Genomic DNA, 15254 nt, shown 5'->3' with positions numbered 1-15254 from the left:
TATCTAGACTCCTGTCCCGCGGTGGTGTAGGGGTTATAGCACGCAGCACGGAATGCTGACCCTGGGTTCGATTCCCAGCGCTGGTCTCTTTTTCTGGTTTTTCTGTCTCAGTTTGTATTTTCGATACAATAGTTTGTGTCTTTTTCCGATTCTTTCCTTGCCCTGGAAATGATGATGATGATGATGATGATAATACTATAAGTAATTGGATCACAAATGTCAGCGTAAACGCCCAAAGGGATGGACGGATAATCTCCGACTATTAATAACGTTGTCTCAGTTTTGCCCGTAAAAAATGGCGTGAAAAGAAAAGACATTAGTGGGCAAAAAATGAGGAGCCAAATGAAAATGTCACTTTTCACTCATAACGTTATATGTCTATGGTGTGTGTATCGAATAAAGTAATTATTACAGGAGTCGCCTTAAAGATAGATTAACACAACCTTTTACTGGTCTTTCTTCACCCCTGAGTTTTTCTAAATTCATGTGTGAAATTACATTTGAAATTTACCACGAGCTTTACGGTGAAGGAACTTGAGGAAACCTGTAAAAACCGGCGAAGCAATTTAATGGTGTGTGTGAAGTTCCCTATCCGCACTGGGCCCGCGCTCCGTCATGGATCCGTCGCTCCGTTTCGACGTGAAAGACGGACAAACAGATTATAATTTTAAACAGATGTACATAGGCAAAGTTATCCCATGAAGGGATCTCTTTCAGTTAACCTTCGAACGATTGGCAGGACAACAGAAACAAGAAAAGAAGCATCAGTTAAAGTTAAGAGTCTAAACCTAAAACTAACCTAAATAAAAATTTTCTATAGTCTTTCTAAAATCTTTGACCTTGACTGCATTTTGGCTACAAGAGAAAGCGTGTTTTGCCAGCTCCTGTCGTAAGTGCTTCATTTAACCTTTTGCGCCTGTCGTTTTTCCTCGTATTAAGTACAGTGGCTGTCGGCTTGTTTCGAAACTTTGCAAATGATTGAGGCGTCATTAAGTCTTAAAAGTTTGTGTTTAGGGTATTCGGGTTAAAAATGTACCGCCTATTAACTGAGTGTTGATAAGTATCATCATCAGCCGGAAGACGTCCACTGCTGAACAAAGGCCTCTCCCTTAGAATGCCACAATGAACGACAACTCGCCACTTGCATCCATCTTGTGGGCCTGCCAACGCTTCGTCTTCTGGGTCGTGGTCGCCGCTCGAGGACTTTTCTCCCCCAATGGTTATCTGTTCTTCGAGCATTGTGCCCCCCCCCATTCACACTTCAACTTGCATTGCAAGTACCTACTTATTATGAGAACATTTCGAAATAGCAACTGTCGCTTAATTATCGCAAATTGTATGACGGGTGTCGCTTTTCACCGCGCCCACTGAGTTTCGTGGTACTAGCCACTACTTCTTGTCAAACGCGTCTCCGGGCAAGCAAGTTCAGGACTTTCCAAACAGAGGGAAGGGATAGAAACGATATAAATAAGATCATTTTTTACTTCGAAAATGAAGCGATTTGACATTTTTATTATTTGATGATACTTTACTTATTTCGTCAAAAAAACTTGAACCATTTAAGAGCGTTTATTTTTGTTATTTTTTCTCGATCATTCCATAAAAATTGAATGAAAATTAATAATGTGGTCTGAACTGTTCTTAATATATTATAAGTTAATGTCTACTCCAATAATTATTCGTGATAGACTTTTATTTTCTTTAGTAACCATTTGTTTGTTTTTAAAGAATATAAAAGTTTATCACGAATAAAATTTGGAGTTGACACATTAACTTATAATATTAAGAACAGTTCTATCAGACCACATTTATAATTTTCATTCAATTTTTATGGAATAATCGAGAAAAACTAACAAAAATGCAAACGTTGCCAGCTCAGCAGAAATAAACGCTCAAAAGCAGTCTTAGTGAAAAATAAGTAAGGAAATCAGAAATAAACCTTCTGTAATCTTACAAATATGTTTATTGACCAAATATTAAGGTTACTATGAAACACTTGTACTTTCGGACGAACTTGGTCCATCTTTCATAGGAGCAAAACGTTGGACGGTTCTAACTTTCTCCTTTCGCGCATCACCTGCTCGACTTAAAACAGTCACATTTTCAATAGTTTCTTCACTTGTCATGTCAGTTTCAGACTCAATTTTAGCTGACATTTTTGCTTTACCTGCTTCCTTAGAATTAGCCGACTCTATATGCAACCCATTTTTTGTATCTGAATCAGAATCTTCGGAGTCATTTGTTGTTTCTACTGGTGTTGTTGTGGTTGATTCTTCTTTTACCGACCCAGCATCAGCTGTTTTTGCCATATCTGCACTTTTTTTGGTAGTTATTCTCTGTTTTTCCTTTTTCTTTTCTTTTGATTCTGCTTCTATTGTATGGAATTCTGCTTCTATTTTGTGGTTTTTGTCTGATTTATTGCTATTTTTTTCTGCTTGAGAGTCTGATTTATCTTTGGGATCTTTGTCAGCTTTGTTTTCTGACTTCATGTTTGCCCAAAGTCTAGTTTCATTTGCAAGCAAGGGGCGGCCATTGTAAAACCACTCTAGTATTTGCATTGTCTTCGTATAATCTTTTTCCTCTCTGCTGTTTCTTCCGAATGGCATATATTTTTTTATTTTAGGGCCATTCGTGATCTGATGGATTTTTTGTAAATTTTTCGCTAAATTTTCCCAGTTAGGTGTTGCTGCTTTAGAATTTTCTTTCATGTCTGCTTTCAATTTAAATAATTTAAGCTTTAATTTATTCTTGTTAAGCGCTTCAACTTCATTTTTGTTACCTTGTAAATCATCGGGATTTAAATTCGTAGTAGTTTTCGTTGGTGTTTGTTTTAGTTCAACAACGTTGCTATCTTTTGGAATAGAATCTCCACCTTTATCTGGGAGTTTTTTTTCATCGTTTGGTTTTTGAGTTTCTACGGTACCGTTTTGAGGAGTTGGTAGTTCCGGTGCAACGGGTAAATTACCTGTCGATTTAGATGGTTCTTTTAATCCTGTGGATATTCAAGATACAGAGGCTTATGAGTGTATGCGTTAGTGTGTATGTGTGTGTGTGTGTGTGTGTGTGTGTGTTTATGCTACCTTCTGAATTCTAAAATCATCATTCTAAAACAATGAATGCCATAGATAGATTCAAAAGTACCGTAAAATATTTTCAGGGGTGTATAGTCAAACGAAACCAACTACCTGATGAAATTAACGAGTACCGGAAGAATTTGAAGACATCTTGTATAACGTAATTTTTCTCCATGTAGGTAACTGGTTTGTATTATTTTGTTTATATTCTATATATATTTTAATGTGGAAATTTTATGTGTCTCAGAGACACACACACACACACACACACACACACACAGAGTCTGTGGGTTTGTTACTCCTCCTCGCTAAAACGGCTGGACGTATTTTGATGAAATTTGGCATTTAGGTAGCTTCATAAGTGAAATGATACATAGGCTACTTTTTTCAGTTATTCCCACAGGATAGGAATAAAATTTCAATATTACAACCACTACGATTAGGGACTACCAGTTAAGCGTGGGTTTTTTATGTGCGATGTTAACGAAATCCACGATGCCATTTTTGGAAATTTCCGTGGGAATTTAATAAAATCCCGGAATGCAATTAAACTGCCGGATCTAATAGTTTACGCGTGCAAAGCCGCGGGTTAAGTTTAGTAGAAAATAAAAACATACCATTCCCAGAGTCAGTACTACCAGCATTCTCACATAAAGCAAAAGCGATAACATAAACAAAAATAAAACAAGAATGGTGCATGTTTTATTAAAGTAACATTCAAATAGCTGTTGAGTGGAGCTGTTTGAAACAATAATATAGAAGGGAAATAAAACTTTATGGTTGAACATAAACTGTGGTATATTTCACAATGCGACGGCAGCCTATGCCAAAACATGAACCGATAAGAGTATAATATATAATTTACTGAGGTCGCTCGCAACGTCATATACATATAAAAAATAACTAAGTAACTAATTCTTTGTACATAGAACTATACATAACTAACTTGCCCGCTCGTGACCTTACGATGTGTACAGTCAAGCCCATTTATTTCCTGACCCACCGTAGAACGTTTTCACAGTACGTGTCATAATGAATTTACTCGTCAAGCAATCCCATGTCACTGACTTTTTCTACGAAAAGGTTGGTTCGATAGTACATAATTACTAGTATGCAACAAACATGTTCATGGAGCTCCTCTGCCCCCATGCTGTTAGAACACACACATCATAAAAACCCGACTATCGCCACCACTACACTACGCTGACAAGGTTCGAACTCAACCAGAGTTCATCATCAGATCAGATTATGTACCTATAGTTCATTAATATGGACCTCCGCAAAGTAATGCCTGATTCAATAAATTATTTTAACACTAACATAGTCTTGGACATGTTCGAATAATATGGATCTTGTTGTCTGAATCAATTAATTATTATTATTGTTGATACGGGTTTCCGATCCTGATCTCATGGGGACCCGAAGCAAATAGAGGTGTTATGGGTGTCATTTATTGGGCATTAAGACGTTGAGCAATTTAGCTTAATTGATCATTCTTAAATTCACTGTTCTATATAGAAACAATAAAAATACAAGTGAAGCATAAAAAAAATATCAGTTTATAGAGAATATAATTTGAGGACAAGATTTCTCAAAGAATATTTTAACATTTTTACATTTCTGTGCCTGGCATCCAATTATTGGATGTTTCGTTCCAAGGTCTCTTAATATTGCTTAAAATATAAAACAGTATATAAAGTTTATATATTTTTTAGGGCAGTTACAGGCAGGCAGGGCATTACAGGCTGTATCTCATGAATCGTGATATCTAGACAGTTGAAATTTTCACGAATATATTTCTGTTGCCGCTATAACAACAAATACTAAAAACAGAATAAAATAAATATTTAAGGGGGCTCCCATACAACAAACGTGATTTTTTTGCCGTTTTTTGCTCGATATTAATAATGGCAACAGGTAGACGCCTGAAATATTCATAGAATATTCAGTCGTATATTCCCTTTAAAATAAATAATTAAATTTAAGTAAAATATTTATTTAAGAGGGCTCCCATACAAAAGACGTGTTTTTTTGCAAATATCTATAATGTCTAATGTTGTATAGATAATGGTACGTCGACTAGCACTTCGTCGGTTTTTTTAAAATTTTTTCCCATACTAAGTATTACGATTATCAAATAGACATGCAAAATAGTTACAGAAAGTTTCAAGCGAGAACTAACGGACGGAGTAGCGCCATAAATAAGGAGTTTTTAACCTTTTAAAACTATGGCAATAAAAAAGAAATATTCGGAAGAACTTGGACGATAAATGTGCAGTTCTGTAATTGGCCAACAATTTATGTAGCGGAGGCTGAGCTGCGTTTGAACGGGGTAGGAAAGTAGTAGAAAGATACTGGAAGGTGTTTTCACCAAACTTAGATTACGTCATTGCCATGTAAAAACCTGTTTCGTCGAGAGATGTCACAAACGACGTCACGTGTAAAAAATACAAAAATATTCCAAAAAACCAATCACAATTTAAAAAAAAAAAAAAGATGGGACACTTGACACCAATTGACCTAGTCCCAAACTAAGCAAAGCTTGTACTATGGATACTAGGCAACGGATAAACAATACATACTTAAATACATATTAAACACCCAAGACCCGAGAACAAACATTCGTATTATTCATACAAATATCTGAATCCCCGGGACCTCAAGCTTCGTAGTCAGTTCTCTAACCACTTGGCCATCTGGTCGTCTAAAATTTTTTGATTTTGATTGCTTAGTAGCGACATCTCTTGTCTGGGTGAGCGGTTAGTTCCGAAAAACTGTGACGTCTCTCGACGAAACATAAAGTTGCTAGTGCTGCTGCTTAAGTACATAGTAGAAATAAGCAACCTAAGATAATGTATGCATAGGAAAAATTCGTGTCTAGATTCCTGTCCAGCAGTGGTGTAGGGGTGCACGCAGCACGGATTGCTGAGGACCTGGGTTCGATTCCCAGTGCTGGTCTCTTTTCTGGTTTTTCTGTGCATCCATGTCTCAGTTTGTATTTTCGATATGGTTTCACGGGATGCCCGTAAAAGTAAAAAACTTGCAGTTGAAATAAAAAATACAAAAAGATTCCAAAAAAACAATCGTGACCATCTATTCTCCGTGCTGTCTGTCCATTGCCACTTCACCGAGCTAGTGCTTAGTTACTTACATCATCATCCCAGCCTATATACGTCCCACTGCTGGGCACAGGCCTCCTCTCAGAACAAGAGAGCTTGGGCCATAGTTCCCACGCGGGCCCAGTGCGGATTGGGAACTTCCATTGAATTGCTTCACAGGTTTGTGCAGGTTTCCTCACGATGTTTTCCTTCACCGCAAAGCTCGTGGTAGTTACTTACATGATAGTGATAAAATATTGTATGAAGCCAACGTACTCGCTAGTACGAACGCTCCTTCGTTCCGAGCAAGCTCAAAAACTTTCCGTTTTTATGTCCCAGTCAAAAGTTCAGATCGGGTCGTCGGTACTTGCGAGCTTTATTGAGGCCGTATTGGAAGATACGGGGGAGGGGGGACTTACACATTCATCTAAAAAACGTTCTTGCTTATTCTTTATCATCGAGACAGTTCATGAGTGAGATTCTTAGCTTATAATTTACTGAAACATTTTCTTGCGGTAAAGAATTATCATCATATCAGCCAAGCCAAGTATAATTCGTTTTTTCACTTAAGTCACAGCAAATATGAAACAATAAGGAAGGACATAAATGATAAATTTACATTCTTTTAGTATCATAAGTAATAGTTACTATTTTTTCAATCGTTTTTGTAAAAAGACTCGTCAAGATTTCTTACCCTTTTTCTAATGCTAAAGAAAACGAGGTATATATACGTCTTCAAGTCTTCTCTCAGAATGTGAGGGCTTGGGGCATAACTACTTTCCACACGCGTCCAGTGTTAATAACTTTTCACTTTTTGTGCCAGTTTCCTCGCCATGTTTTCTTTCCCCATTAAATTATGCTAAACGTGAAATGTATTTCGCACATGAATTTCGAAAAACTCAGAGGAGTGAGTCCGGGTTCGAACTCGCGATGCTCTGCTTGGGAGGTCATAGGTCCAATCACTGGGTCACCATCACCACGGCATGTCACGACTTCATGTGAAAGAGCAAGTACAGTCAGCAGTTTATAAAGTTTTTTGTACAGATTTCCTTCCTTTATTTGCTCATGACACGCTCTTGTAATCACTGTGAGGAATTAAACGACGTGGAATTTTAATAAGAAAACCTTTCTGCTAACATTTTTCTAGAAAACTTTTTAAAAAGTAGAGCGCTAACTGTTCCGTGTCTAGGGTTCAAATTAAAATTTTAGCAAAAATTCTACACAGTATCCTAGTTCCAAGCTTGTTCCAAGTAACTTCTACTGCATGGGAACTATCGTCAATTTTAACCTAACCAAATTAAACAAGTTGAAACCCCCCAAAATTGTCATTTCAATCTTCAATATCTCAAAGACGGCTGACCTGATTTTAATTAAACATAGCTAAAAACAACCGCAAGAAAATTCAATTTCATACAAGAAAGCCAAATCGAAATTGGTATATCCATTTGACAGCTGCGAAGCTACATACAGATATTAGCTTCAAACTTACAACACCCCTTTTTTGCTTAGGGGGTAAAAGAGAATTTGTAGTTACCTCTCAATCGATCCTCCTTACTTCTTTCTTTTAAAAAAGGTTGCCTGAAAAAGATCTTTCTGAAACAATAAGGCCACCTATTGCTCAAGTACTTTGTAATTTTTTTCTCTGTGTACCTCTTTTCTGTATCTCTTGCTATTTCTGGTGTACAATAAAGAGCCATTGTGTATTGTATTGTTTAGATATTTTTCCTAAGTTGACTTTCTTCGAGGGTCAATTTTGTTACTATCGGATAGACAGCAGAACGTTAGCAATAGAGTTCCGTAGGCACCTTACGGAACCCTGAAAACAAATTGAGAAAAACTACATTCTTTTTTTTACGACGCTGACTGACTTGACTTGAATTAGAGCCCGAGAGTGACGAACAAACGAAATTAAACTGTCTTATCTGATGAGCAGGATTTTGTCCATTTATGTCGCCTGTCCTTGGGGAAATTTGTGGGAGTAGGTTTGACCCGTGACTCCGTTTATGGGTTAGTCAATTTTTAAATAAAACTTAAGTAAGAACCTAAAGTCTCCATTTCTATTTTTACCTTTTATTCAACTTCACGTTTTTCGTGATATTTTGTGAGATAATTATTATGGTTATTTTTTTAATCAATGCAGTTTTTGGATTTTTTTAAATGGCGGAGCCATGGGTTATGGAAATGTAAACATTTACGAGGCAACTAGTATTTAGTTATGTAAGCACCTCCGGTTTTTTTCCTAAGCAACCCTTAGGAATCAAGTTAAAATATCTCTATTCAATCCACCTATAAAAATACTTATGACTTGGAAAAATTTCTGTCAAGAAAAGTCTGGTAAACAATTCAAGAAATTGACAAAGAGCAATATAGGTACAAAAAATGAAGAAAAATCTAAATTACATTAATAATAACTCACATTACTAATTACATTATTAATTGTTTAATTTATAATAACAGGGTCCTTTTGTAGTTGATCAAATTAGATCTAAATGTACTTATTAGAATTTTTTGCCTAAAACGCAGAAAATCTTAGTTCAGGCTCTTATTTTAAATATTTCTCTTACAGTACGTTTTAGCTCTCAAGTATAAAATGATGTAAAATGAGTTTTTTTAATAAATTATTATTATTACAAACATTAAAACAGTACTGTAAATATTTACCATCGAATTATTTTGTTGACGATTTTTTCTCTTAAATTGAGATGATAATTAAAAATCGATCAAAAATAAAAACCTTACCTACATTCCGATCAGATAACAGAATAGCTGCAAAATTTTATAGTGACATCTTCTGGGTACATATATTTTTGTACGTGCACAGTCTGTCATTTAAATATGCATATTCCTACTTTGCTTAATGCACTAATAGAATATTTAAAGTTTTGCAACACGGCATCGTGTCACAGCCTAATAAAAATAAAGATTATCCACTCTGTTTTTACACGCTCGAACCGTACAAGTTGCACTATCTTAACGTACTCCAAAGTCGCCTCGAGGTCTGCGGTCGACATTAAGTTCAATACCTTGTTGGGATGAAAGGCTTTTAGAAGTGAGAAATACGTTGCTTGGCTCAGAATTAAAGATTTTATCTGCGCTTTTGTTCAAGTACGGATTCCTAAAAACGACACATGCAGAATTTTAGTTTGGTACACTACTACTACTTGGTACGATAAATTCGGCCTTAAAAATAGTGCTAATGAACTGTGACACCAAGTCTAACCAAATACATTGGTATACAACAAATAATTTCTAAAAGTTGAGTTTTTTTAAGCTAAAATAAATGCAGTTTGGAACTCCGGAGTTCGTAATTGGCTGCCCGCTCACATCAGGTTCCTTAGCTGCCTTACGACACATATGGAAAGCGCTGGATCTATCCTGTTCTAAAAACGGATACAGAACAGAAAAGAATGTACGTACACAAAATAATAATGAAATTTTCTATCCAGAGACTTGTTCTCTTGTTTTCGAGCCAAACATTTCTTCCTGTGCAATTCTATTACGAACCTTTGATAATACATTCCCATAATAATTTATTTTTACAAAATAATATTAAATATGGCGTCCTATATAATCCCATCACTCAATAGGGGTCAGAAGTTAACTCGATTTTTTCCCCAAAACGAAACTGCCCCGTACCTACTCGTACCTGCAAAACTCGACCTACATAGTTGAACAATTTTAATAAAATATCGAGTCGAAAAGGGACCTTTAAACCCTTGATCCGAAACGAAAAAAGTTACAAAGCCGGTCCTAATTGTAAAAGGCCGTTTAACGAAATTACAACCGTAATCTGCAATCCGTCGCGTCCCTTGGTGCGCAGAAGTAACGCAGATTGTTCACTGTGATGTTAAAACGCTAATCATTTGTAGCAGATGAGAAAAAAAATACATTTCAATTCTGACATGATTATTCTTACTGCTTTGCAACTCAGCTAATGAGTATTTTCACTCATTTGCCACTTATTCTGAGTATGTATCTCAGTTAAGCCTTGCCAGAATTTGCCAGCGTCTATAAAAATGATGTTTATACTTTTATAAATTATACTTTGACAATGTTAAGAGGAAAGGGGCAGCTAGTTTGAAAAATTAGTTCACAAATAATTTGTTAATAATTTTCAGTATTTGTAAAGTGACAAAATGAAATGATATTTATTTATTATAGAACTATTCTAAACTTAAAGTTCATAAAAAAAAAGTATTTAAAGGAGTCCCATTGGGCAAGTTTCCGAAGATACTAAGTAGCAGCGTTCTCTCTCTGAGTAGCTGAGCTAATTCTTTGTCCGAGAAAGCTACGTAGCTCTTTGGTCCCTTGTGACGTCCCCTGTATTTGTTATTATTTATGATTTACCTCTTACTTACTATTTATAGAATCAATTTCATCACGATCGATTTATATTTGCAGTTATTGCATTAGTTATGATTAGGATTGAAGTGTCACACTTAATGTATTGTTAGGGCTCTTCAAGGCTGGAGTGAATAGGCTGTTCCTGAACCAGTGAGATACTCATAGACCTTTGGCCTCATCTGCACTTTTCATCAGGTGAGATAGTCAATCATGGGGAAAATCGGGACCTTGATAAACATTTCTAAATAAACAGCGTTTTTTACTTCATTGCAACATCTTCTGCTACATCATCGTTGCTGAATTTTTGACACAATTACGCCGGTACTATCGGGTAATTCGTGTTGGGAAGGTCGCTGAAGCACATAACCCGTTTTAGGGTTCATACCCTAAGGGTGCCAACGGGACCCTATTATTAAGGCTCCGTTGTCTCGTCTGTCCATCATGGGGCTATCTTTTGAATCGTCACACGTAGGCGCTTGAAAATTTCGCGGTATATTTGTCTTTTAATTTAAATTATATGAAAAAATATACGGCTGTTACAGCTACTACAGTAGGAGATAGGTATAACTAATTATAGTTATGTATGCTTTATGCTCTTCACTGCCACAAAACAAACGAAGTGACGTGCTCTGTACGCCACAGAAAAACCAGCGACAAATCAACTTGATTTTTAATGCCATTGCAGAAGAATTAATTTCGTTGGTCATCTATAGATGACCGTGGCGTGTGATGCGTTCTATTGGCTGTCACAACTGGATGACTGGCGGTGAAGATGTTAACGATCACAGGCCAAGACTTTGATTACATTTTATCTCTCTCTTTTTCTGTGTTCTTCACATTGTCAAAATGCTTACCAACCAAGTAAACTCAAAGCGACATGGTCCTAAATGCGCTCACTTTTACCGTTCATAATTCGCCCTCCGCGTTCAAAGGAGAGTTTAATTAAAATTCCTTTGCCCTTAAATAATTATAATTACTGTCCACGAGCTAATTTCTAATTTATTCATATAAATACCCCATTAACAGCGTTATTCCTTTTAATTAGGAGTTAATTTATGATAAATGAAGATTCATTAGGATGTTAAAAGTTTAAGGTGTGTTTTGATGTTTAAAGTGAAACAGTTCGTTAAGGAACAGGCAGACCGTTAGCGATAGCCTTAATCTCTTTTTAACCCCCAACGGGAAAAAGAGGGGTGGTTATAAGTTTGACGCCAATGTGTGTCTGCCTCTGTGGCATCGTAGATGTCAAAGGGATGGAGTTTTCTTGTGCGGTTCTTATCTATGTTTCATTAAATTCACGTCTGGCAGGATGTTGACGAATAAGATGTGCAAGCATTTGCATTAAAAAAAAAACTTTTTAACAAAAAATGGAACCGACTTCAAAAACTTTGAAAATATTTTTCTACTAATTTCGAATTCAATGGAATTAAACAATCGTGTAAACAAAGCAATTTTTCATGATTACTCCGTAGTACTTACATTTGAACGCCAATCCCGATCATATTCATATCTCAATGAACCCACCACTGTTTTTAACAATCACTGTATCAAGATTGTTTTTTTGGAATCTTTTTGTATTTTTTATTTCAATTCCAAATTTTTACTTTTACGGTCATCCCGTAAAACCTAAATTGAAAATACAAACTGAAATATAGATGCAAAGAAAAACCAGAAAAATAAGACCAGCACTGGGAATCGAACCCAGGTCCTCGGCATTCCGTGCTGTGTGCTATACCGCAACACCACTGCTGGACAACGGTTCACACGAATTTCCCCTATGCACCACATATCTCAGCTTGTTTGTTTCTTATTTAGACACTTAAGCAGTGACGCTAGCGACATCTATACCGTAGCCCTCATCGAGAAACTTTCAATCATTGTATCATTACATAATTGTGTAAATATATTTATTTCATAGAATTAATTGGAAGACAAAAAATCGTTACACTTGTCAAATTGACATGATCATTTTTTACTCACCGAATTCTGTTTAGTCTCTGGATTTTAGTGCTGTACCTACAAAAATAATTATTTGATTGAACCAACCTTTTGTCTAAGAATAACCATTCCTAAGATATCGCGATTCTAAATAAAGCCATAAAGACACTTATGTACCAAAAAAAAAAATTTTCCCGGCTTCGGCTTCGAGCGCATGCGACGACAGCCGAAAGGATCCGATCCGATTCGTGGACATCTTTTAAGAAACTAATAATAATGCCTTTTAATGTAATAAGTAATTGTTAAACTATTTCAGCTAGTTAATTTAATTAAAGAATTTGTAAGGAAACCTCTCAACAAGCTAGTTCACTCAATTAATTTCTCCCCACTAAATACAGGTACCTAAGTATTGTAATTAATCATTTGGTAATTCTATCTAACGGGCCATTTGGTAATGTTGAGGTAAAATTTAGATTAATTTCGATTGATTACCTTGAAATTTTGTAAAAAATCTAAACAATAAGAAAAAATAAAGACCGGCATGGATTACCTATTAATTTTTAACTATTTTTAATTTTACAGCAGCAGCAACCAGGCGGCAGGCTAGCAACCTGTCACTATTGTACCTTTTTTGTCAATCGTTAAACCTAAAATTGCTAAAAGTGGCTCCGAAGCGGTAACGTTTCGTGTGCTCTGCCTACCCCATTTGGGAATACAGGCGTGATGTTTGTGTGTGTGTTGTGTTGTGTTTAATTTTACATTATTTATTCCGCATTATAAGATAGCAAATAAATAATCACACGAAATTATTAATTATTACTTAACTACAATTTACTTAGTTTAGGTAAGTTTTTTTCTATGATTTGTTACTTGAAACTATTTTGAAACACTTTCAAACCCGTCTATTATTTATTTTTTCATTTTTATTTTAAATAGTTTTAAATAAAATGTATGTACCTCCCATCAGCTCAATAAATACTTTCAAATTAATATGTCGCTAAAGTCGAACTTTCATGTTGACAGACATGTCTATTGGCATTATTGTTTTATGACATGCAAACGATTATCAACTTTAGGGTGGTAGACCACATATTTGACTGATAGTATCTACCCAATTGTGCTCACCTCATCAACATGAATATAATTAATGATGTATCGTTTATTTAAACCAGTTCAGCCGTTGAATAGAACTCAGGAACCAACATTTATTTAGGTACATTTGGATATTTGGACAGGTCAAAACATAACCCTGGTTTTAGGCTTCAAAAACATTAAATATCAAATAAATATTATCATGGGACACTTCACACCAATTGACCTAGTCCCAAACTAAGCAAAGCTTGTACTTTGGATACTAGGCAACGGATAAACATAGAGACCAAGACCCGAGAACAAACATTCGTATTATTCATACAAATATCTGCCCCGGCCGGGAATCGAACCCGGAACCTCAAGCTTCGTAGTCAGGTTCTCTGACCACTTGGCCATCCGGTCGTCAATTAAAAACATGTTGTAATTGTTTTGTTTAAGATATTTTGTTGAAACAATGCAGATTGTGTCTGAAAAGTTAAATCGCACACAGCTTAGTAGATTAACTTAAAATAACACCTTTAATACCGCGAAAATACGTAATAATGCGCAGAACAGGTGCTAAGTCCGGTTCAGACTAAACGGTTACTGTTATTTTCTACAGCTTTTTGTTATTATATATTTTGCTACAACACAATAAAATGAGGATAAGTGTTAAAGGAAAATTTTCATTTTTAACTCAAGATTTTTGTTGACTGTGATTATATTGTCATCTTGTATATCTATGTCAATTATAAAGACAATGCCATCTCTTAAAGTCTATGGATTTTGTCCTGCAAGATTTAAATGCAATCTTACATACGTATACACGGGTGCCGTTCAATATTTTTTTTTTTATAACAACGTTCCGGCTAATAACGTATATATCATGATAACGTATCATGACAACAAAGTGCTTAATTCTTGAAAAGCATAATGTAGTAATTACATCTCATTTAGTATTACAACTTATGCCATAATGTTCGCAATACAATAATTAAACTTTGTATAACTAACGAAATGCATAATTACATTTAATAATAACGATCAGTGGATCAGGGAATTATTCGAGCAATGTCGGGTTTTTAGTTCTTCAGTTAATTCCCGTATACCATCAATTTACCATAAAGGTGCCGACATACTATTTAAACCCCGACGCCACGACACGCTTGCACACGCCCTCCAACGCGTTTCAGTACAAATCAGCCCCACATATTATATTTATTACGGTCAGGTGCAGATAGAAACATGCGTCGGACGACGTGGCGGGGCGTCGCGTTTTAATAGTGTGTCCGCCTTTATCCTTACACGGTTTGACAACCTTGTCAAGACATTTGATTTTGGACCCTAAATTTTGCTATTTTGAATTGTCTTTGATTTCTCTTTGGTGGCAAATGGGTCCATATCAACTCGCATACTTGTTGAAAGTCCGAATGTAATGTTTGTCAGAATGATCGTTTGTCATAACTCGTTTTTCTCCGAATCCAATAGTTGCCCAGAATTGTTATAAAACAAACCTATCCTTACCTATAAGTTTCTATATTGTTGAAAGTCCGAATGTAATGTTTGTCAGAATGATCGTTTGTCATAACTCGTTTTTCTCCGAATCCAATAGTTGCCCAGAATTGTTATAAAACAAACCTAACCTTACCTATAATTTTCTATAAATTAAATTTAAATTAAATATAACTGTTTATTTCATAACAATTTTACAATTAGTTAAATGATATTC

The 15254-nt window shown here is 35.6% G+C and overlaps 2 protein-coding genes across 3 annotated transcripts in view; one reads left to right on the top strand and one right to left on the bottom strand.

The window, feature by feature from the left end:
* Positions 1-15254, top strand: part of nrm (neuromusculin) — a 697165-nt gene that overhangs the window by 289589 nt on the left and 392322 nt on the right. The gene's annotated exons all lie outside the window — the stretch shown is intronic.
* LOC141444169 (uncharacterized) lies at positions 1941-3917 on the bottom strand. 2 transcript variants are annotated; one of them, XM_074109628.1, is made up of 2 exons: positions 3692-3917; positions 1941-2992 (listed from the first exon to the last, which is right to left on the bottom strand). In XM_074109628.1, exons 1-2 carry the CDS (start codon positions 3771-3773, stop codon positions 1986-1988), a joined length of 1089 nt encoding a protein of 362 aa, XP_073965729.1. In that variant the 5' UTR covers positions 3774-3917; the 3' UTR covers positions 1941-1985. The 2 variants fall into 2 exon arrangements, with proteins under 2 accessions (XP_073965729.1, XP_073965730.1); XM_074109629.1 differs by having other exon boundaries at positions 1941-2965.

The sequence above is a fragment of the Choristoneura fumiferana genome, chromosome 29 (assembly GCF_025370935.1).
Source record: "Choristoneura fumiferana chromosome 29, NRCan_CFum_1, whole genome shotgun sequence".
NCBI lineage: Eukaryota > Metazoa > Arthropoda > Insecta > Lepidoptera > Tortricidae > Choristoneura > Choristoneura fumiferana.
Note: the sequence above shows the minus strand (reverse complement) of the source record. Positions and strands in the feature narration are given on the sequence as shown.

Excerpts from the sequence above, each read along its gene's own strand:
- LOC141444169 (XM_074109628.1), bottom strand. The coding sequence starts at position 3,773 with ATGCACCATTCTTGTTTTATTTTTGTTTATGTTATCGCTTTTGCTTTA. Across the intron at positions 2,993-3,691 it reads TAGTACTGACTCTGGGAATG|GATTAAAAGAACCATCTAAA; the intron begins GTATGTTTTTAT and ends GAATATCCACAG.